Source organism: Homarus americanus, unplaced genomic scaffold (genome assembly GCF_018991925.1).
Source record: "Homarus americanus isolate GMGI-L3 unplaced genomic scaffold, GMGI_Hamer_2.0 scaffold52512, whole genome shotgun sequence".
Taxonomy (NCBI): Eukaryota; Metazoa; Arthropoda; class Malacostraca; order Decapoda; family Nephropidae; genus Homarus; species Homarus americanus.
In genome coordinates, this window is record NW_024735442.1 from 2,156,031 (window position 1) to 2,179,785 (window position 23,755).

Sequence of the window (23,755 nt, forward strand, 5' to 3'; positions counted from 1 at the left end):
ACCCTCTCCTCCCTCCACCCCACACTCCCCCTCTCTCCTTCCTCCCTCTTCCACCCCGCCCTCTCCTCGTCCACACCCACGCCTCCTCCTCCTCCTCACCCACGCGACCCCCTTCTCCCTCTTCCCGCATCTACCACCATCCTGCCCTCAGAACGATCAAAGCAAGAACTCCTTCAAAGACTTCCATCAGACAACGACAACAAATACATGGTTCCCAGAAAGTTACCAAATCTCAAAAGATCCATTACCACCACCGATCTATACGGCCAGGCAATAGACAACCTCCCTAGACCAGCATCTGCCAGTAGGGTCGGCGGAATATGAAAAAAGGCCCCCAAAACACCCATGTATGGGAGAGGGTAAGCTGTCTGGTGCCTGTGTCGACAGACAATAACTAACCCAGGACACAACCCTAACACACTATTAGCTTAGCTAACCCACAGCAAGATGGTCAGCCCGCCTCCAAGTACATTTCTTCAATTTCCGAACTATAACTGTCTTCCTTCACCTCTAATCTTCTTTCACCCTTTCTTTCTCTAAAAAAAATCCTGCCCTCACTTTCACCTATTCAGTTCTTCCTCTCTTTCCCTCCCTCCAGCGCCTCCCTCCAATACTCCTTCCTCCTCCCCCCTCTTTCTCCTCGCCCACCACCACCATCCCTTACTCACTCCCACACAGACAGACAGACAGCCAGACAGACAGACGGACAAATGGATAGATGGATGGATGGAGAGAGAGAGTTTATTGACCACAAAACTTTGCAAATTACATAGATACAAACACATATAAGACATTAAATAAAAATATGTAAGCTTTATGCCCCACAAAGGCTATAAACCAAACCACAACAGTTAAACGAAAAATAAAATCTCAAAATGTGTAAAATATATACAAACACGCGTGTGACGTGTGCGCACTTAAGCATCTATAGCAAACGACTTCGTAAAAATTGTAAAACACACACACACACACATATCTCTGAACCCTAAAGAGTCTCAAGGATACTATCATGTCATAGGATAATCAGAGTCCTGAACAGAGGATAAAGGCATTATACTCAGGGCAAACAAGAGATCTTACTCAAGGGTTAAACACATCAACTTTAAGCCGGAGTTATAATGTGAAAGTTGGAAGGGGACGAGTGAGGCAGGTGACCCTCTGACCCACCTCCATCATACTGTACACTGAAGGGGACGAGTGAGGCAGGTGACCGTCTGACCCACCTCCATCATACTGTACACTACAGCGTGCAGGCGGAGGCTCATCTGACCCCACCTCCATCATACTGTACACAGGGGACAGGTGGGGCGAGGGACAGAGTGAGGCCCGTCTGACCCACCTCCATCATACTGTACACTGAAGGGGACAGAGTGGGGCAGGTGACCGTCTGCCCACCTCCATCATACTGTACACTGAGAGGGGACAGGTGAGGCAGGTGACCCTCTGACCCACCTCCACCATACTGTACACCAGAAGGGGACGAGTGAGCAGGTGACCCTCTGACCCACCTCCATCATACTGTACACTGGAGGGACGATGGGCAGGTGACCCTCTGACCCACCTCATAATCACAAGGGGGACAGGCAGGTGACCGTCTGACCCACCTCCATCATACTGTACACTGGGGGACTGGTGGGCAGGTGACCGTCTGACCCACCTCCATCATACTGTACACTGAGGGACAGGTGGGGCAGGTGACCCTCTGACCACCTCACCACCTCTGTGCAGAGGACAGAGTGGGGCAGGTGACCCTCTGACCCACCTCCATCTGACACCGAGTGAGGCAGGTGACCGTCTGACCCACCTCTACCATACTGTACACTGAAGGGGACGAGTGAAGCAGGTGACCCTCTGACCCACCTCCATCATACTGTACACTGGAGGGGACGAGTGAGGCAGGTGACCGTCTGACCCACCTCTCCATCCTGTACACTGAAGGGGACGAGTGAGGCAGGTGACCGTCTGACCCACCTCTACCATACTGTACACTGAAGGGGACGAGTGAAGCAGGTGACCCTCTGACCCACCTCCCATCATACTGTACACTGAAGGGGACGAGTGAAGCAGGGGAGAAGAGGGAAGGGGAGGGGAGGAGGAATATTCCACACCGACCAATCATCCCGCGGCCAATACACATTACACACATTATAGGTTTTTGGTTAAGCAGCTGTTGAAAACTATTGTGTTGATAGTCGACAAAATGATTATGTTGCTGGGAAGTAAACAGAGATAAAGAGACAGTGGTAGAAAGACGGGGAGGGAGACAGAGGTAGGGGGACGGAAGAGAGAAAGAGATAGAGAGACGGATAGATAGACAGAGACAGAGAGACAGAGTAAAATGGATGGAGAGACAGATAGAGACACAGAGGTAGGGAGACAGAAGTAGACAGACAGGGATAGAGAGATGATATAGGAATAAAAAAAGAACAAGAAGCAACAAGAAAGACGGGAGGATACAAGAAAGAGAGACTAAGGATGGGTGGGTAGGGGCCAGCACTCCATCCTACTAATATTTACCCTCAATGGACTGCCACTGTGACGGCTCTCAGTTCCGCATATTTGACCGCGTGAGGATGAGCCTGGCACACACACACACACACTACAACCTTGACCACCGTAGGGTCAAGACCTTCCAGGCGCTGCTGCGCAGCGGCCCCCTTTGGCCATGTTCAGCCATTCCTTGAGTCCCTCTCCCCGACCCATCCTCACCACCGGGATATCAACATAATCAAAATGACAATTTCGTTTCGGAAAGAAGTGGGATCAGTGTTGAACAGTAATGAACAGTGTTTAAGCCAGCGAGTTCAGCACTAGACAGTACCAGTGAGAGCAGTGACCTACCACTGACCATCATCTTCTGACCAGGTGCTAATCAGTCCACCATGGGAACAATAGTGGGTCGGCTTCACACCTGACTACGAGATAACACAACACCACCTAGCAGAGAGTGAGGTACTGTAACACTACCCCACACCACCCGGTGTCTCCATGGCCATGTGAGGTCCTTCATATCAACACCTATGGACGAGTTACTGCACCACGAGGCCTATGTGACCTCACACAGCATGGCAAGAGACCAGCTCGGGCCATCAGCTGCCAACAATAATAATTTGTATGTTCAGTTCACGCCCCTTCTCCTTTTAGTAATGAAAGCTTTTGTTCAACAACCCACCCACCCACCCCATGTCTTTATAAGTAAGAAGTCATTTTTGTCTAATGTAAATTTTCAGCTTTCGGGCTACAGAACTTTTTCGACAAACCGTTATTGTTTTTATTATTATTATTATTATTATTATTATTATTATTATTATTATTATTATTATTATTATTATTATTATTATTATTATTGCTATCACACAAGGAAACTGGCTGGAGATGGGCGCCGCCTCACACAAACACCACCAAAAAAGGTCCCACGCTGTTTCTTACACTTTATTGAATGTTAATCCCGACGGTGCACCCACATAACACAACCCGATCTTCCTATACCATTCATATGCAGGAATATACACAACTGGGATGATTATACAACTACTCCGGTTAAATGTAAGACCTAAGCATTACGTATACACACTAAATCACTGAATTTACCCATAACGCCCGGACCATGTATACATAACGCCCCTCACCATGAATAAATAACGCCCCTCACCATGAATAAATAACGGCCCACACCATATATACATAACGGCCCACACCATATATACACAAGACCATGCCAGCTTACAAGTAATCCACCACCAGCAGCCCCGAGAAACACACGAGTCTGTACTGTATTGTACTGTATTACACTGTACTGTACTGTATTACACTGTACTGTACTGTATTACACTGTACTGTACTGTATTGTACTGTATTACACGGTACTGTACTGTAGTGTACTGTATTGCACTGTATTGTACTGTATTACACTGTACTGTACTGTATTACACTGTACTGTACTGTATTGTACTGTATTACACGGTACTGTACTGTAGTGTACTGTACTGTACTGTATTGTACTGTATTACACTGTACTGTACTGTATTACACTGTACTGTACTGTATTGTACTGTATTACACTGTACTGTACTGTAGTGTACTGTACTGCACTGTATTGTACTGTATTACACTGTACTGTACTGTATTACACTGTACTGTACTGTATTACGCTGTACTGTATTGTATTGTACTGTACTGTATTACACTGTACTGTATTGTACTGTACTGTATTACACTGTACTGTAGTGTAATATACTGTACTGCACTGTACTGTACTATATTACACTGTACCGTACTGTATTGCACTGCACAGCACTGCATTGTACTACACTACACTGTACTGTACTACACTGTACTATACTGCACTGCACTGTACTATACTGCACTGCACTGTACTGCACTGTATTACACTGTACTGCACTGTGCTGCACTGTACTGCACTGCACTGCACTGTACTGCACTGTAATATATTGCACTGTACTGCACAGTACTGTACTATACTGCACTGTACTGCACTGTACTGTACAATGGGTGGGGTAGACGGCGAGGTAATTTCATATGTCTGGATGAAGTGATATCCAGAAATATGAAGGTCGACTTTCTCCCCAGATCCTTTATGGCGGCGATAAATAACTGCAGTGTGGCTGGTGGAGACGAGGCGAGGTATACCACCACCATCACCACCGCCCTGCTTGCTGGGGAGACAGTGCTGGGGAGATACTGCTGGGGTGCTAGGAGAGGGAGTCCTGGGGAGACACTGCTGGGGGAGGATACTGCTGGGGTGCCGGGGGAGACACTACTGGGGTGTTAGGATGATATTCTTGGGATGTTAAGAGGAAAGACGTCAGTAAGTTATCGTACTCAAGGAGATGTTATTATGGTGAAATGCTTTAGTAATAATCCACAAGTACTCAGTCACTGTACTCGAGGAACTAACTTAGTGCGATGAGTCTCGAGAACTGTACTTGAAGGCTCGGTATTTATACACGAGGGTTGAGGCATTATTTTGTACTCAAAGGATTTGATCTGAAAGGTGTTTGTGTGTGTGTGTTACCTGCTTATACCTATAGTTAAGTGAACAGGTAACAATCGAACCTAAATCATACATGTGTTAATGATGATGGCAGCACCGAATCTACCACCAACCACCACCAACCAGTACTACCATCACTCACCCAAAGTTGTTGATTTTTTTAAATAAAAAATCGAACTTATTTATTTTAAATCGGATTTTTTTTCAACTTTGTAATAATCAGAATAAAAAATATATATTATTGCACCATAATAGTCACCATCTAGTCCAAAATGTGCATATTACATCATCAAAGATGAGTACAGTACAGTGTACGGGACTGTACACACTGCTCATGGTTATGATAATGAAGATGCTCAAGTTCGTTACAAAATGTTGTTTACTGTAACAAAGCCTAAGGCATTATAAATGGAGCTTTATAAATATTCAATGTCTTGTTGTATCCAAAAGTATTGCGGTTCAGTTTGTGCCTTTAATATTTACCGACAACTCCTACTTGTTTGAAGCATAAGTACAATACATGGGAACATATAGGCTAAGTGATGATACTCGTCTGAAATTTGTTTGTTGTTTCCTTTACAAAGTACAGTACTGTATTTCTTGTGAGAACACTGAACAGTGAACATTACAAAAGTGGAAGTTTCTTTTGTTCAATTATATAGGCTTGTGTTAAGAACACATCTGTTTCTGTGGTTCATTTACAATACAGTCGGCTATGTAAGCAGTTTTCTTTAGTTTTTTCTTCCTTACCTTTACATTTACGTGTAAAAATAAAATTGTGATTGAAATCAATGACTTTTTTTTAATATTTTTATTTAAATCATGATTTAAATAAATTAATTAAATCAACTTGATTTAAATCAAACAACCCTGCACCCACCACTAACCACCACCACACCACCATCACCAACTACCACTGCCACCTCCATCACCACCCGTCCATCTCTCACAGGTTGTATCTCTCTCCCTTACAGAAAGTGCTGGTGCAGGATGAAGCCGGCCATGTGGTACCTGATGATGATAGTGGTGGGCTTCTTCTACGTGTACCTGACGGCCGTCCAGTACATCCGTGGCCAGGAGGTACACGACCCACCCTCTAACTACCAGCCTCAGTACGACCCCCAGTATTACGACGAGAATCTTATTAGGTGAGGGAGTCTTACCTGGCCTCTTGAACACCTTGTGTGTATTGTTGTTTTGTCTGTGTGTTTGTCATTCGTGAATTTTTTGTTAGTTTGGTTTTGATTTTCACACACACACACACACACACTCACTCTCTCTTTTTATTTATTAGTCTGTCTGTCTGTCTCCCACTCTCTCTCTTCTTCTGTCTCTGTTTATCTCTCTCTCTCTCTCTTACTTTCTCATACCCCCTCTTATCTTCTTTGTTTCTTTCTGTTTATCAATCTCTTTCACTTTCTCATATCATCTCACTCTCTCTTTCTCTCTCTGCTCTTCCATACAGTCATCTCCCAACTCTCCCTTCATCTCCCCAAGTTTAACACAGTCATCTCCCAACTCTCCCTTCATCTCCCCAAGTTTAACACAGTCATCTCCCAACTCTCCCTTCATCTCCCCAAGTTTAACTCACATGTCACTCCAACTCTCCTTCATCTCCCAAGTTTAACACAGTCATCTCCCCAACTCTCCCTTCATCTCCCCAAGTTTAACCTGGGGTCATCTCCCAACTCTCCCTTCATCTCCCCAAGTTTAACTCTACAGTCATCTCCTTCAACTCTCCCTTCTATATCTCCCCCTGCAAGTTTAACTCACAGTCATCTCCCAACTCTCCCTTCATCTCCCCAAGTTTAACACAGTCATCTCCCAACTCTCCCTTCATCTCCCCAAGTTTAACACAGTCATCTCCCAACTCTCCCTTCATCTCCCCAAGTTTAACTCACAGTCATCTCCCAACTCTCCCTTCATCTCCCCCAAGTTTAACTCCAGCTTTCATCTCCCCAACTCTCCCCTTCATCTCCCCAAGCGAACTCTGCCAGTCATCTCCCAACTCCCTCCCTTCATCTCCCAAGTTTAACTCCATACAGTCATCTCCCCAACTCTCCCTTCATCTCCCAAGTTTAACTCAGTCATCTCCCAACTCTCCTTCATCTCCCAAGTTTAACACAGTCATCTCCCAACTCTCCTTCTGCCCCCCAAGTTTAACTCACAGTCATCTCCCAACTCTCCCTTCATCTCCCCAAGTTTAACACAGTCATCTCCCAACTCTCCCTTCATCTCCCCAAGTTTAACTCACAGTCATCTCCCAACTCTCCCTTCATCTCCCCAAGTTTAACTCACAGTCATCTCCCAACTCTCCCTTCATCTCCCCAAGTTTGACACATAAGAATTAAGTTTACTGAGTGTTAGGGACCCAGCGGGCAACTTTGAGTACTAATTAGCTAACTTCACCCAGCTGTTTACGGCTCAGTTTGGTGAGTTTTGTAAATAAGAGCAACTTACTGGTCAACTGAAGCGTCTGTAGTGAAGATGTTTTAAGGCTTGTTGTGATGTTTTGTTGATGTTTGTCTTTGTTTCCAGTCTCTGTGTCTGTCTGTATTTGTCTCTTTCCCTGTATTTCTTTCTTTCTCCACCTTCCTCACCACCTTCACCTCCCGCACTCTCTCCACCCTCCAAACCTCCTCCTAGTTCCCTACCATTCTCTATCGCCCACCAGCCTCCCCTGGGAGCCGGAAATTCCCCTCCAAGGGTAGAAAGTTTTCCCCAAAAATCCCCATTAGTGGTCTTGTGTCCCCAGCAAGGAATATTCTCAGCATGTCTCTTCAATAATGAGTAGCACTTGGGCGAATAGGGGAGGGGAGGTGGTGGTGGGTGGGGAGGTAGAGGGGAGGTGGTGGTGTGGTAAGGGAGGGGTGGTGGTGGGGAGGGAGGTGGTGGTGGTGGGCGAGGGGGAGGGTGGTGGTGGTGAGGAGGGTGGTGGTGGTGAGGGAGCGTGGTGGTGGTGGTGGTGTGTGGTGGTGAGGGAGGTGGGTGGTGGTGGGAGGGAGGTGATGTGAGGGTGGTGGTGGTGAGGGAGTGTGGTGGTGGTGGTGAGGGTGTGGTGTGGTGGTTGTGACGAGGGAGCTGGATGCTGGAGATCCTGTCTCAGTCACCTGACCTAACTTAACCGGAAAACTATATCCTCCTCTCTCTGGTGAACCCTGACCAAGGATCACTCGTGTGTGTGGTGAAAGAGGTTAGATGATTAGGTTCTCAGGTAAGGCTTTATACTCCAGGTATCCGTTTACTCTGAGGGAGAGATTAAATTTCTGACGGATAAATTGCTGTTTGTCGTGGCTCGGGAGGCGGTGGGGTGATGCTGCCATTGATCCACTTCCCGGGAGATGATGAGCCACGAGGGGGGGCCACGCGAGGGCTGGTAGGTGTGTCCGATAATGCTGTTGACAGTTTCCGGTAGGTCGCGCCCACACCTGATAATCTGTCTCTGTCTTCTCAACACTTACGACTTTCTCTTTCTGATCTCTCTCTCTCTCTCTCTCTCTAAGTACATAGGTTTCCACTCATTCTTTTTGATGTATAAATGGATCGCTTTTCCTTGTGGCTCAGTAAATCTCGCCAGTCAGTAGTTTATGTATATGTATAATTATGTATTGTCTGTCTCAGGTCTTGTGTATACGTGGGTCCTTTTTACATCGCCTTTGGATACTTATGTGCTCTTTCCTCCTTAGTTTCTTCTTATTTTCTTCTCTTTCTTTCTGTCTCTCCCTTTTCTCACTTTCTTTTTGCCTTTTTACGGTTTTTTTCATCTCTCTCTCTCTCTCTCTCTCCCCTTTCTCATTTAATATACAATTCTTATCTCCAGCCCCCCCCCTTCTCTCACACTTGTGCCTCTCACCAACCACTCCATCTCCTCGCCCTCTCCTCCCTTCCCCCTTGAAGCTCCCTCCACTCATATTCTCCCCCTCTCACTTCTCCTCGTCTCACCGGACGCCCCGAGGCATCATATGATCTTGGTAACGTATTGTATTTTCAGGTAAATTTTTCCTCAAGACAGAAACTGGATAATAATAATAAGACTTGTTTTCCCTTTTTATTTTGATATTCTCTCTCTCTCTCTCAGACTCTTCCTAGTGTTTTTACCCTCACTTGACTTACCGCACTCTCCCATTCTCTCCCCCTATTAACCATGCCTCTCTCTCACCCCTCTTTCATTCGCACCCTTAACTAGCCACTCCCCCTCTCTTCTCCCTTAAGTCACTACTCCTCATCAACTCCTCACTCTCAATCCTGTCCTTTTACTGACGTTTCTCTCCCTTATTCTTCCTCTCTTTCCCATCACCACTCTCCCTCACCCTCCTTTACATTCCATCAACTGACCGCTCCCCCTCTCCCCCAACTGACCGCTCCCCCTCTCTCCAACAGCCCCACTAATCAGCTGGACTTCGAGTACCACGACTACGACTCCATCACCAACTTCCTGAGGTCCATGAGCGCCACGTACCCCAACCTCACTGCCCTCTACTCTGTCGGCAAGTCTGTGCAAGGTACGTCCGTCCGTCCGTCCGTCCGTACTGATAATAATTAAGTCTTCAGTTAAAGAATGTTACAATATACAGTGAAACCTCCATATAACGAACTCTTCTCTCTACATAATCCATTAGATGTTTTTTTTAGATCTAACGGAACCTTGATGTTACGGAATTTCATCTCTATATAGTTCGTTACATGTTAGTTCCACATCTAACGGACCCTCAACATAATGGACTTTCCTCTCCATATAGTCCGTTAAATAGAGATTTTACTGTACAATAAACAGAGATGATAAAAGTTACATATTTAGGGAGTGTTGGGTCACTTGATTAACAAATAATATACAAGTGACCTAAGTGGTACAAATATAATATATGTCGTAGTGTGTGTGTGTGTGTGTGTGTGTGTGTGTGTGTGTGTGTGTGTGTGTGTTTTTATCGGCATTTTGTGTCATTCTCTCAGTGGCGGGGGAGAGATAGCTGAGGAAAGCCGAGGAGGGTGAGGTAGGGTACTGGGGGAGTTGAGGGAGGTGGTGATGAAGAGACGAGGGAGAATGTGGAGAGGGGAAAGGGAGAGATTTGAGAAGGTCGGTGAGGGGCGAAGGAGAGGCTTGGGTGGGGAGGTGAGGGGGCGATGGAGATGGGAGGGAAGGGTCGGTGAGAGGGCGAGGGAGAAGGGAGGGAAGGACGGTGAGGGGGCGAGAGAGATGGGAGGGGAGGTGAGAGGGTGAGATTGAGGGAGGGAGGGAAGGAGGCGAGACCAATCTTTGCCCCAGATTGAAATTCGGGACACGGGGCAATAATAGGCGATGGTTTCAGCGAGATGCCTCCCGCACTCTTCATCAAGGACAGCTTTGGCAGCACGTACGGTACCCCTAGTAACATCAGTCGGTGGATTCCTCCCCCTGTGGTGTGCTACAACTGCTTTGGGGTCAATCATGTGGCGAAATACTGTCACAAGCCAGCCACCTGCGGCTACTGCGCAGGAATGCATAGCACAAGCAGCTGCCCCATCAAGGAAGGTGCCTCTCAGGACGGAAGAGAGCAGGACTCCCCATTTGAGTGGCAGTGTGCCAGATGCAGGAAGAAGGGTGTGACGGCCTGGCATCCAGGTTGCCTTGGGAGCCCGCCTCCACCCACAATAGCGGTCACACTCAGTGACGCCAACGCCAACGCTACAGGGTCGCCGCCAACGCCTGAAATCAACAGCTACACCTCCCCACCCAGGAGGCAGTGTTACAGGTGCAGGGAGGAGGGTGTGACGGCCTGGCATCCAGGTTGCCCTGGGAGCCCGCCTCCACCCACAAAAGCGGTCCCACTCAGTGATGCCAACAGCAACACTGCGGGGTCGCCTCCAGCACCTGAAATCAACAGCGACACCTCCCCACCCAGGGGGCAGTGTCCCAGGTCCAGGGAGGAGGGTGTGACGGCCTTGCACCCCAGTTGTCCTGGGAGGTCTCCTCCATCCACAATAGCAGTCCCACTCAATGATGCCAATGCGGCCGGATCGCCTCCACCACCTGAAGTCAACAGGCACAGTGACTCTCCTTCGTTAGCCAATGCAGGTCAGGTTAAAGCCTGCCAAGTAAGTGTACCAGTGAACAATGACAGTGATAGTGTTAGTGGAGCTTCTGAAGGAGCTCGTGCCTCCTCTCATAATGATGCCAACTTGAGGGTGAGTAGCCAGAGCGAGACCGATAGTGATGGTAGCATGGATGGGGAGAATGAGCCCCAGACTGCCAGTGTGGTCTCTATGATAGTCCCAGGTCTGCAGACTGTTCATGACCCTGTAAGTTTTCCATTGTTTACGGAGGAGGAACTCGCGGGACTGATGAAGGAACCCGCGTATAAAAATCCTACTGGAATAAGGGCTGTGAAGAACATTATCAGGAAATCCAGAGGTACAGAAATTGGAAGGGTCAGCTTATTGGTCAGGCTGATCTATGAAGCCAGCGTGCGACTCTCTACGTTAAATTCAAGGTGGGAAAAGTAACACGAACGCTTAGGTTCATTTCATGGAACATCCGGAGTGTTAATCGCAGAATTAATGATCTACAATGGTTTGTTAAAGTTTTTGACATTGATGTAATTGGCTTACAAGAACCTTACACGTCCAGCACCCAGAAGAAAGTTGCACCCAGGATAGCTGGGTTTACAGCATATAATAGTGGAGCAGGAAGTGGCCTGCTCACATATGTAAAGAATGGTCTGGTCTGTAAATGGATTAAAACTCACAATGATGAAAGTATTCACTATCAACAATTTACAGTAAAGACAGCAAACAGTCAATTTTCGCTGTATAACATCTATGTTCGGTGTAATGAACTGCGAGCGGACGTGTTACCAAAGCCATCAGGTAACAATGCTATGCTGTGTATGGGTGACTTTAACTCTCGTCACACTGTCCTCGGTGATGTCCAGTGTAACTCTAATGGGAGGGTGTTCGTGAATTACATCAATAATCATAATATCACTGTATACGACACAGACAAAGTGACACATCTGATGGGGGGCAGACTTGATTATGTGATTGGGTATAACCTAGTGGACAGTAATGTCAAGGCTAAGGTCATCTCAGACTACCTTGTCAGTGATCATTATGCAATACTTACTGAATACACTGTTGCTGATGTCAAGTGTGAACCCCATCCTAAGCTCAGAATTAATATCCCAGATAATCTTAAACTGCACTTCAAGGCCTACATCCACAGATGGTATGCTGGATATACACCTGGGTCAGTGGATGAATTTTGCTGTGATCTTGTAAATGTCATTACCACATATTATACCACCTGGGTTAAGTCAAGGAGGAAGGGGGGCAGCACTAAACCACCTCTGTGGACACATGACCCCATCCTCACCAAAGAAGGAGAGAATGTAAAACAGCTTGCCAACACTTATAAGCAAAATAAAACTAGTGATAACCTTTTGGCATTCCTCAAAGCTAACAGAGAATTTCGTGAACTTAAAGGTCAGGTGAGAAACACCTATTGGGAACAATTCTTACAGGGGATTAATAGAACAACCACTCTAGCAGAAATGTGGAAGAAAATTAGAGCCATTACCAAGTCACCCACCCCAGTCCAGCTTCATCACAGCCCTGCAGAATATGCTGACATGCTATTAGACCAATGGTCTAGTGTGTCACGAATCACTTCCCTGCCTCCTGACATACAACAATATCTTAACACCTCACACATTAATAGGGGTTTCAATATTGAAATAGCCTGTTCCTCACCAGACCTTACTGACCAGTTTCCTATAACGCACCACGAACTAACAACAGCACTAATGAAAGGTGAGTCATCCTCCCCTGGTGAGGATGGCATAACCTATAACACCCTGAGATTGTTGAATGAGATCCCTAACCATCCACTGCTTGACCTGTATCAAATGAGCCTCACACAGGGTATTCTGCCTAAGACATGGACTCATGGAAACATAGTTCCAATCCCTAAAGCTAATTCTCCAAACTTCAGGCCAATTTCACTTACATCCTGTATGTGTAAAGTCCTTGAAAGAGTTGTTCTAAACCGTCTCATGTTTCAAGTCAAAGACAAACTCGCCCCTAATCTGTACGGGTTCATGCCCGGGCGTAGCACACAGACATGCTTTGCAGAATATCTTGTTCACTCAAAAGATAAGACACAAACAGCCTTCATAGACCTTAAATCAGCCTTTGATGTAGCTAATAGAGACATTATACTTGAGCAACTAGCTAATTTTGGCATACAAGGTAACCTCCTGACATGGATAAAGGGTTATCTGTCCAACAGGTATGCCAGTGTTCTGTTTAGGGGAGTTAAAAGTACCAGAATGAGATCATTTGAGCTGGGCACGCCTCAGGGAGGAGTGTTAAGTCCTATGCTCTTTAATATACTGATGCACAAGCTTATTGCTGACATTCCAGTTCAACCAAACGAAGCCGTAATATGCTATGCTGATGATATCTGCATTATGACACAAACCAAACTCAGGCTCCAAGCCTTGCTGGATGTATTTGCTCGGAGAACTGTTGAATGCGGTCTCATAATATCTGTTGACAAGACGAGGGTCCTCAATCCTCGTCCTGCTCACCCTCTGCCTCTTGACTATAACATTAACAGCATGCCCTTGGAACTATGTAGCTCCTATAAATATCTTGGAATTTGTGTGAATGATGCAAACTTTGTCAGCAACCTTCGTGACAAACTAATGCAGCGCATTAAACCCCTCAGAACCCTTGTTGGCAAGGGCTATGGAATTAACATCACCTATGCTCGTACTTTCTATCTTCACTTCATTCGTTCTGTAGTTGACTATCATGCTCTCCATCTTGTGACTATTCCGCCTAAACAACTCAACAGCCTTGAGGTAGTGCAAAATGAAGCCATGCGCATCATCCTAGGTTGCCCAAAATCAACCAGAATTGTAAACATGAGGAAAGAGCTCGGACTGCCCTCCCTATCTGAGAGGATAGCCCTACTTAATACCATGTTTTGTGTCAAAGTTTTGAAGAACAATAGTTCTCAAACTACAACTCAAACTGAGTTGATGTTCTATCTAAGTAATCCCGACCATCTCGCCAACCTTTCACAAAAGACTCTCTTTGGGGCGTGGCTTCATAAAAGTGTTGCAGATCTCCTGAAACTGAATGTCCCAATCACCCCAGACGAACCTATTAATGCCATTCCTCCTTGGCTGGACATATCAGTTCCTATTAATTACACTCCTGTTGGTAGTAAGCAAATGTTAAACACCGATGTGGTGAGATGTGTCACACTAGAAACTATTAACAGACACATAGAGAGTATTAAATCAAGTGAATGTTATGCTTTTACTGATGGTTCTGTGCAGACAAACACAGGTAGAACAGGCTGTGCAATTGTAATATATAAAGAAAAAGAGATGATAGTGTCAAACAAACAAAGGCTGAACAACTGGGCCAGCACAACACAAACTGAACTAACTGGAATCTACTTAGCCACAGACTACCTCAAAGAAAATGGAGGTGGGGTGATATTCTGTGACTCTCAAAGTGCTTTGAAATCAATGAACAGCCCGTCAGGTTCTATGTCTAAAGTTGCATGTGATATTAAAAGGAATGTGATAACTGCCAATGAGAACAACTTTCGTATCGAATTTGTGTGGATTCCGTCCCATGTTGGAATCAGGTATCATGACCGTGCTGATAGACTGGCCAATGAGGCATGTAAGAAAGAAAATGTTGACCGCGACCTTGGTCTGTCCAATGCCGTAATTAAAAACATTCAAGTCAGAATCATGAACTCTGATCTAGAAGAAGTGAGAAATGCAGAGAGACCTGACAGTTGTAGCATTAGTAAATATGACAAATTTTGTAACAAGAGGTACCGGTATGGCCAGCATAAGGACAGAACCAGACAATGTGATGTAGTCGTGGCCAGAATTAGGTTAGGATACAGACACATCTGGCAAGTTAGTAACGCTGTACCCATACCGGAACACTCAGCATGTAAACTTTGTGATAAACCTTTAAAGCATACACTTGAACACTATATTATTGAATGTGACACTGTCAAAGACTTCAGGCCACCTGACTTACTGTATCTTGAACTATGTAATTACTTCATTGAATCAGGTGTGCTTGAGGACATTCTTGCTGTTTATCCCAAATTTGCTAGCCCACACTGATTAGTCTTCAATTAGAATATGACTCCAATGTATGTGATCCACTGACCCATATATGCTGCTGGTGAATGTGATGTATTTCCTTCTTTGTGTACGAACCTCTGTCCTGCGTGGCAGTGAACAGTGGCATTACCCACATGAATCTGACCTATATATAGTGTCAATGAATATGATGCATTCTTTGTGTACGAACCTCTGTCCTGTATGGCAGTGAAAAGTGACATTACCCACATGAATCTGACCGACGTATATGTATGTATGTGTGCGTGTGCGCATGTATATGTACGTGTACATGTATATGTGTATGTATATACGTATATGTATGTATATGTGTGTGTGTGTGTGTTTACATATATGTATATGTACTGTCAATGAATATGATGCAACTCTTTGTGTACGAACCTCTGTCCTGCATGGCAGTGAACAGTGACATTATCCATATGAATCTGACCTCTATACATTTATAGTTGTTAATGAATATGATGTATTTCTTTGTGTGTGAACCTCTGTCCTGCGTGACAGTGAGAAGTGATACCACCCTCAGTGTCAAGACCTGACTGAATTACTCAGAATAGGCAAACTGTACTACAAGCTCTGCCAATAAATTTGTTAAACAAAAAAATCCCTGCACTCGTGGGGGTGGGGGGGCGTTGCTATGGCAGTAACGGGAGAAGGAGGAAGAGGGGGTGGTGAAGGAGAGGAGTAGGTGAGGTGGTGGTAAGTGGTGGTGATGAGGAGGAGAAACGAGAAGAGGAGCAGGAAGAGGAGAAAGAATTAGGTGAAGAGGAAGAGGTGGTAGTGGTGAGGAGGAAGAAGATTAGAAGAGAAGACGGAGACAGCAGAGGAAACAGCAAGACTAGTCCCAAGAAGGGAAGAGGTAGAGACAATAAACAAGGAAGAAGCGAGAAGACGAAAGAGTGGAAGGGGAAGGAGACAAGAAAAGTGAGGATCGGAAAGTGTTGAGTAAAGAGAGGGAGGGAGGGGGAGAAGGGAGGGAGGGAGGGGGAGAAGGGGAGGGAGGGAGCCTTACACGAGGTGGGAAAAAATACAGACGTGGTGCCAGTTCACAAGTGGTAGACCGGAGCAGGAATTTACTGAACCACATACCAGTAAGTACCACTTCTAGTGCCTGTAACTTGGAGGTCTTTATTATGCCGGAGCCTGACAGTTCTTTGATAATACCTGACAACTCAATGGAGGACAGTATTCTTTTTTTTTAAGGAGACTGTCGCCCTGCTGTCCGTCTCCTCTTTAACCTGTCAGCTGTGTGACACCAGAAAGCTGACGACTCCAAAATCTCCTGTGTTGTTTTACTGAGCATCTCTGGCGCCTTTTACCGGGTTGGGCAACAAGTTCTCCAGACAGTGACCTAAAGTGATATGGATTTATTATAACCTTACATTTCCTTAGTTACTACGCTCAAGGTGATGATCTAGGGATAGTCGTAAGCGCTGTAGAGCTCGAGTCACCTCACTGGGGTAATTTTCCCTCAGAGAGGTTGTGAATGTATACTTCACCCATCCAGTACATATAACTAGAGCTCATGTATGTGCAGACGACTGTACTCCATCGTTCTCCTATACAAAAGGCGCACTAGACCATTACCATCGATCAGCGCCACACAAGTCATGACATACAGAAGTTCATCCGAGAAAAGAGAGGATGGTCAGTTTTCATGGAGCCACGCCCACGACTGCGGATGATTGGGCACGCAACAGTAGACAACGAGGAAGTAGATATTCTTGAGGAGTAAAAAGCAACGTGCAGACTCTTGTGGGGACCTCGGCGAAGAAACCAACAATCTGAAGAACATCTTGCGCATACTAAGCAGCAATACCTTGCATATGAGGCACAAGTTTGTTTACATACAACTTTCTACTGGATGTCCTCAGTCTCTCATCCTGTCTTCGTAGTCCGGGCAAGGCAAGAGATCCTACACGATTCCTCATCTCAAGTCTGGACGTTTTGTACTGTAGCAGCAGAGTATACAACACCAGAGAGATTGTGAGGCCTTACTCTCATGTCCACCGGTACTGTACAGTATATCTACTCCAGGTTCCATTACTTCAGGAATAACGAGAGTAAAGAGCTTTTGGCATATGAAGCGTAATCAAAGGCAAATACAATTTCGCTGTACTGTGCCGCTCTCAAGAATATTGGAAAATTCAAGTGTGTTAACCAGCAAAAGCTTCTAGTTCGCTTAGGGCTCCAGCGACATTCTCTAATGGACTTTACTGCCTTATAGGTTAAGCCTTTAAAACGAGCTGATGTAGGATAACAAGCTCTTACCTGGTGAAACATGGGGAGAAAATGTTCCAATCTTATCCTTGTTTCACCCTTCTGACCCGTGTTATAACGTCCTCCCCTCCACTGTGGTGTATCTAGCAGAAGTATTACTGTGACGTGGTTGTTACAAGCTACGAGGCAACAGGAATAAACTCAGCCTCGAAATAGACCATTTTTATAAACATTATTCCCTTAGACCCCCTCCCCCCTCTCTCGGACTCCCCTTTCTCTTTGACTCACCACCCTTCCCTCTCTCCCTTATACTCCTCCTTCCTCCCTCTCTCTCTTCAGACTCCCCACCCTTCCCTCTTTCCCTTAGACTCCTCTCTCAGACTCCCCTTTCTCTCTCTCTCTGACTCACCACCCTTCCTTCTCTCCCTTAGACTCCCTCCTCTCAGACTCACCACCCCATTCTCTCTCTCTCAGACCCTCCTCTCTGACCACCGCGGGTAAAAGGCACCGACATTTACCGCAGTCTTAAGGTTTTTTCCATGAAAATGTAAAGGAAGCGAGATTAACAATTTCCTCTCCCCTGCTGGGTAAACCTGGCGCTGGAGTGGTGACGGGATGGTCTTATCACAGCCCGTTGTGTAGGATACAACTCCTTATACGGGGAAGGAAGGGGGATCTTGTTAAATGTTTTGTAAAAGAGGGTAATAAAAGGATTATTTGGTTATGATATTTCGTTGTTTTTGTCTTTGTTTTCTGGTAAGAATAATACCATCTGTATCGTTCTTTATTTTATTTTCGTAGAGTTTCATTATCATATATTTTTAATAGAATGTCGGTGTATGAAGGTAAAATAGTGATAATCATTGTTGGAGCTTCTTCCTTACTGTACTGCACTGTACTGTACTGTGTGATTCCCCACGCCAGCGAGTCTGCTACAATGCCTCTGGTCCCCGACCATCTGTTCTATACATAGATTTTGTCTGGCGGGCTGTGCTGTGGCGCTCAGGAAGGGAGGGAGGGAGGGGGGCCAAGAAGTACGGAAAAGAGAGGATCATCAAACATTCACTGTCACTCGTCAGCTAATCTCGGGTCATATTTATAAAAAATTTCTCGAAAACATCGACACGTAAAACAGTCAACATGTAGTTTTATCTTGTCTTGTAATATCTTAAAAAAATCAACAATGTAATCTATTTTTACGAAGCTGAAATATTTATAGCTCTGTCAACTTAGAATGTCTTTTATTGAAGTCAATTTTATATCGAAAATGATTCGTCGTGAAATGAAAAATTGCCTCAAACGTGACGCCTCATAAAAATTACAGCATTCATTCTAGGCCGAGTGGGAGAAAAATAATTTAGCGTGGGGTTCTTTTTTAAACTTAATCTAGTGTGAAGGTTGTCATGCCACGCCTAATGACCATCATTAGAAAGCTAGTTTGAATATATGTTTGAGTTGACAGAGCTAAAAATAGGTCAGGTTAAAAGTTCCAGATAATCCTCAGGGACTTGAGGACGACACCGCCTCCTGTTATTGAGATAAACAACACAAGATGGCGCCTCACCTTCCCCCTTGACACACGATATCCACAGCTTGTTAGAGACTCAGGCCAGACCTCACAACCCATCGACAGCTCTCTATGGTATACGCATTTTATTTACCCTTGCTTTCACTTTCTTTTCTTATATATATATATATATATATATATATATATATATATATATATATATATATATATATATATATATATATATATATATATATATATATATATATAAGTAAATCACTGTATGTGCGCGTGATCTAGGTATATGCTGATAACCACAAGGAAAGAAGAAAACACGAAGTTCCCAGCGCTTTCGTGTAATTCACATCTTCAGGGGTGAGTACAGACTGAGTACAGTCTGTACTCACCCCTGAAGATGTGAATTACACGAAAGCGCTGGGAACTTCGTGTTTTCTTCTTTCCTTGTGGTTATCAGCATATATATATATATATATATATATATATATATATATATATATATATATATTTGGTGAAATTTTCTTCATTCCTTTAACATAACCTAACCAGACCTAACGCTAACCTGACCTAACGTTGACCTGAAGTGACCTGACCTAACCTAACCTGACCTGACCTGACCTAACCTCAGTAATGCTCTGACGCCACACAAAATTGGGGGCTTTAGATATTCATAAATGTCTAATAAGAATAAACTGATATATAAAATCGGGGAAAAAATATGATTGGCTCTGGTATGTTGGAGTGGACGTGGCTCTGGTATGGTGTAGTGGACGTGGCTCTGAAATGGTGTCGTGGACGTGGCTCTGGTATGTTGGAGTGGACGTGGCTCTGGTATGGTGTAGTGGACGTGGCTCTGATATGGTGTAGTGGACGTGGCTCTGGTATGTTGTGGACGTGGTACGTGGCTCTGGTATGGTGTAGTGGACGTGGCTCTGGTATGGTGTAGTGGACGTGGCTCTGGTATGTGTAGTGGACGTGGCTCTGGTATGGTGTAGTGGACGTGGCTCTGGTATATGAGACGTGGCTCTGGTAACGTGGCTCTGGTATGGTGTAGTGAACGTGGTTCTGGTATGGTGTAGTGGACGTGGCTCTGGTATGGTGGTGGACGTACGTGGCTCTGGTATGGTTAGTGGACGTGGATATTGAACGTGGCTCTGGTATGGTGTAGTAACGTGGCTCTGGTATGGTGTAGTGACGTGACTCTGGTATGATGTAGAACGCTCTGTATGGTGTAGTGGACGGGCTCTGGTATGGTGGTGGACGTGGACTCTGGCGTGGCTCTGGTATGGTGACGTGGCTCTGGTATGGTGTTCTGGTATGGTGTAGTGGACGTGGGTAAATGTGATTCTGGTATGGTGTAGTGGACGTGGCTCTGGTACATGTGTAGTGGACGTGGCTCTGGTATGGTGTGTAGTGGACGTGGTCTGGTAGTGGTGGCCTGTATGGTGTAGTGGACGTGGCTCTGGTATGGTGTAGTGGACGTGGCTCTGGTATGGTGTAGTGAGTGGCTCTGGTATGGTGTGGACGTGGCTCTGGTATGGTGTAGTGGACGTGGCTCTGGTATGGTGTAGTGGACGGGCTCTGGTATGGTGTAGTGGAAGTGGCTCTGGTATGGTGTAGTGGTCGGCTCTGGTATGTTATAGTGGACGTGGCTCTGGTATGGTGTATTGAACGTGGTCTGGTATGGTGTAGTGACGTGGTCTGGTATGGTGCAGTGGACGTGGTTTGGTATGGTGTAGTGGACGTGGTTTATGGATAGTGTACGTGGCTTGGTACAGTGTGTGGACGTGGCTCTGGTATGTTGTAGTGGACGTGGCTCTGGTATGGTGTAGTGGACGTGGCTCTGGTATGGTGTAGTGACTGGTGGTGTAGTGGACGCTGGTAGCATGTGGTGACGGGCTCTGGTACACTGGTATGGTGTAGTGTGGACGTGGCTCTGGTATGGTGTAGTGACTGGTGGAGTGGACGTGGCTCTGGTATGTGTAGTGGACGTGGCTCTGGTATGGTGCAGTGGACGTGGCTCATATGTGGACTGGCTCTGGCGTGGTGTTGTGGACTGGACGTGTGGTAGTTGTATGTGGACGTGGCTCTGGTATGGTGTAGTGGTCGTGGCTCTGGTAAGGTGTACGTGGCTCTGGTATGGTGTAGTGTTATGGTGGACGTGGCTGGTATGGTATTAACGGTTCTGGTATGGTGTATTGAACGTGGCTCTGGTATGGTGTAGTGGACGTGGCTCTGGTATGGTGTAGTGAAGGTGGTGGATGGTGGCGTGGCTCTGGTATGGTGTAAGTGACGTGGCTCTGGTATGGTGTAGTGGACGTGGCTCTGGTATGGTGTAGTGGACGGGTATGGTGTAGTGGACGTGGCTCTGGTATGGTGTAGTGAACGTGGCTCTGGTATGGTGTAGTGTACGTGACTCTGGTATGGTGTAGAACGTGTCTCTGCGTGGCTCTGGTATGGTGTAGTGGAATGGTGTAGTGAATGACTGGTATGGTGTAGTGGACGTGGCCTGGTATGGTGTAGTGGACGGCTCTGGTATGGTGTAGTGAATGTGATTCTGGTATGGTGTAGTGGACGTGGCTCTGGTATGGTGTATGACGTGGCTCTGGTATGGTGTATTGGTGTATTGACGTGGCTCTGGTATGGTGTAGTGAATGTGATTCTGGTATGGTGTAGTGGACGTGGTCTGGTATGGTGTAGTGAACTCGTGGCTATGGTGGTGAACGTGGCTCTGGTATGGTGTAGTGGACGTGGCCTGGCGTGTGTAGGCGTGGCTCTGGTAGGTGTACGTGGTATGGTGTAGTGAACGTGGCACTGGTATGGTGTAGTGGACGTGGCTCTATTATGGTAAAGTGGACGTGGCTCTAGTATGGTGTAGTGGACGTGGCTCTGGTATGGTGTAGTGGACGTGGCTCTGAGGTATATGACAGGATTCGGGTACGGAGGCCGAGTGGATATACCTCTCACCTACTGTCCTAAAGGTCGCTGGTTCGATCCCGGGGTATTTAAAGTCCACCCATCTGTCTCCTTGTGTACCAACGGTTTAGTAACCAGTGAGTTATAGGATTCAATATAATAAATTACACTCGTATGCATCAGAGCCTTACTGAATGTTTGTTGTTTATCCTCAATAGTAAAACATTCAAGAAAATTCATATCAGGATAATTGAAAGACTAAATACAAAGACATAAGTAGACTAGATGACTGCTCCTCACTCGACAACAACTCGACATATGAAGATAATAATTTGCATATGTCGAGGCAGCCAGAGTGACGCCGCGCGGTGGGACCCATCACAGCCGCAAGTCTTGGGCCACATCCAAGCCTCGCCTTCCCGCCATCACTGCTTGGTTCCTTTTCTTTCATGTCGTCAGTCCTAGTCGTTACTTTACTCTCTGTTGGCTTCTGTCGTTGGTTCATCATGGTGGCTGGTTCTCTTCACCTGTCGTCGCCATGCTCGATGCCTGTTCTTCACAGTGGTTGTCGTTAGTGTTTCCCTGTGGTAGGTTCATGTTATTGGTCGCTGTCGTGGTAGCTCAAGAGTACTGTACCAGCCATCGATTATTCTCACTCTTGGGTTGGACTTGTCGTCCACTGTGTCCTCCTCCGCATCCTTCACTGATTCTGTAATGATTATTGTTTGGTCGGTGTGTGTGTGTGTGTAAGTTTATGTCTTTAGCCACTGTTGTACAGCCATTCCTGCCGTTGGTTTTTATGACTGGTTCTTGTCGTTGGTCTCCGTCATCGGTCACTGCTGTGGGTCGATATAAACGGTCCTTGTTATCTGTCAACGTCGACGGTCGCTTGTGATGGTCTTCCTCGTAAATCGTCGTCAGGGGTCGGTGTGTACTTGTACCGGGGAGTGTTGTTTCCGCTACAGGGAGGAGGAGAAGGGCGGAGCGGTTGCCGACTCCCCTTGTCATCAGGGAACACGGAATTGTCACTATCACACATGAGAACGGGAGGCAGTAAGTACCCTCATAATACCAGAAGATAAATGTGTTGAATTAAACACGAAAATACTTTGGACAGTTTAACGCTCACGTACCCGATGGGCAGTGTAAGACTGTCAGTGTAAAAATTTCAATTTTCACCTCACATAAAATTATGGCAGATCTCTGGGTGGTTATCGGAGAGTGGGAGCTGCCCAGGGAACAACGGTGAAGTTTTTTGTCTCTCACGGCCTTGGCACTGAAGCGATAAAAGTCTCAAACTCCATCGACGGAGACACAACACACAAGTTAAATTAAGTTCTTTACTGTCGCCTCTCCTGCCAGTATTAATGGTGGTATTGAGACGACTGTTTTGGTGTTGTGGTGGTGAGAGTGTCGGGGGTTGATGATAATGTTGTGGAGGTGACAGTGAAGATGATGTTAAGGATGGTACAGTATAACATGTACCTCAACACACACACACACACACACACACACACACACACACACACACACACACCCACATACACTCAGGGAAACACAACAAGACACTTTCCTGAGACACCTTCATGACGCCCCCACTACGGCCGGGTCCAGGCTATTTTTGGGTCACTTAAAGACGTGGAGCCTAGGAGCTACTGTACATCTTCACTCATATAATTTAGGGCCAAAAGAGAGATAAAATCAGTATTATATAAATCTTTATGGATCACATGAAGATTAATTACCCTAACGCTAACCTAACCTATAGTAACATAACATAATCTAACCTAACTTAACATGAATTAAAGCTAACCTAACCTATCGTAGCATAACCTGACCTAACTTAACATAACTTAACACTAACCTACCGGACCTAACCTAACGCAACATTACTTAACGCTAACCTAACCTACAGTAACTTATCGC

The 23,755-nt window shown here is 45.9% G+C and overlaps 2 protein-coding genes across 2 annotated transcripts; one reads left to right on the top strand and one right to left on the bottom strand.

The window, feature by feature from the left end:
* Positions 1–5,991: 5,991 nt before the first annotated feature.
* LOC121870880 (inactive carboxypeptidase-like protein X2) lies at positions 5,992–9,557 on the top strand. The gene is made up of 2 exons (XM_042372853.1): positions 5,992–6,162; positions 9,395–9,557. Exons 1-2 carry the CDS (start codon positions 6,005–6,007, stop codon positions 9,555–9,557), a joined length of 321 nt encoding a protein of 106 aa, XP_042228787.1. The 5' UTR covers positions 5,992–6,004.
* A 10,482-nt stretch (positions 9,558–20,039) lies between these two features.
* On the bottom strand, positions 20,040–20,801 carry LOC121870882 (soluble scavenger receptor cysteine-rich domain-containing protein SSC5D-like). Its single transcript, XM_042372854.1, has one exon. It carries the CDS (start codon positions 20,799–20,801, stop codon positions 20,040–20,042), a length of 762 nt encoding a protein of 253 aa, XP_042228788.1.
* Between the last annotated feature and the right edge of the window lie 2,954 nt (positions 20,802–23,755).

Excerpts from the sequence above, each read along its gene's own strand:
- LOC121870880 (XM_042372853.1), top strand. The coding sequence starts at position 6,005 with ATGAAGCCGGCCATGTGGTACCTGATGATGATAGTGGTGGGCTTCTTC. Across the intron at positions 6,163-9,394 it reads TACGACGAGAATCTTATTAG|CCCCACTAATCAGCTGGACT; the intron begins GTGAGGGAGTCT and ends TCTCTCCAACAG.
- LOC121870882 (XM_042372854.1), bottom strand. The coding sequence starts at position 20,801 with ATGCTACCAGCGTCCACTACACCACCAGTCACTACACCATACCAGAGC.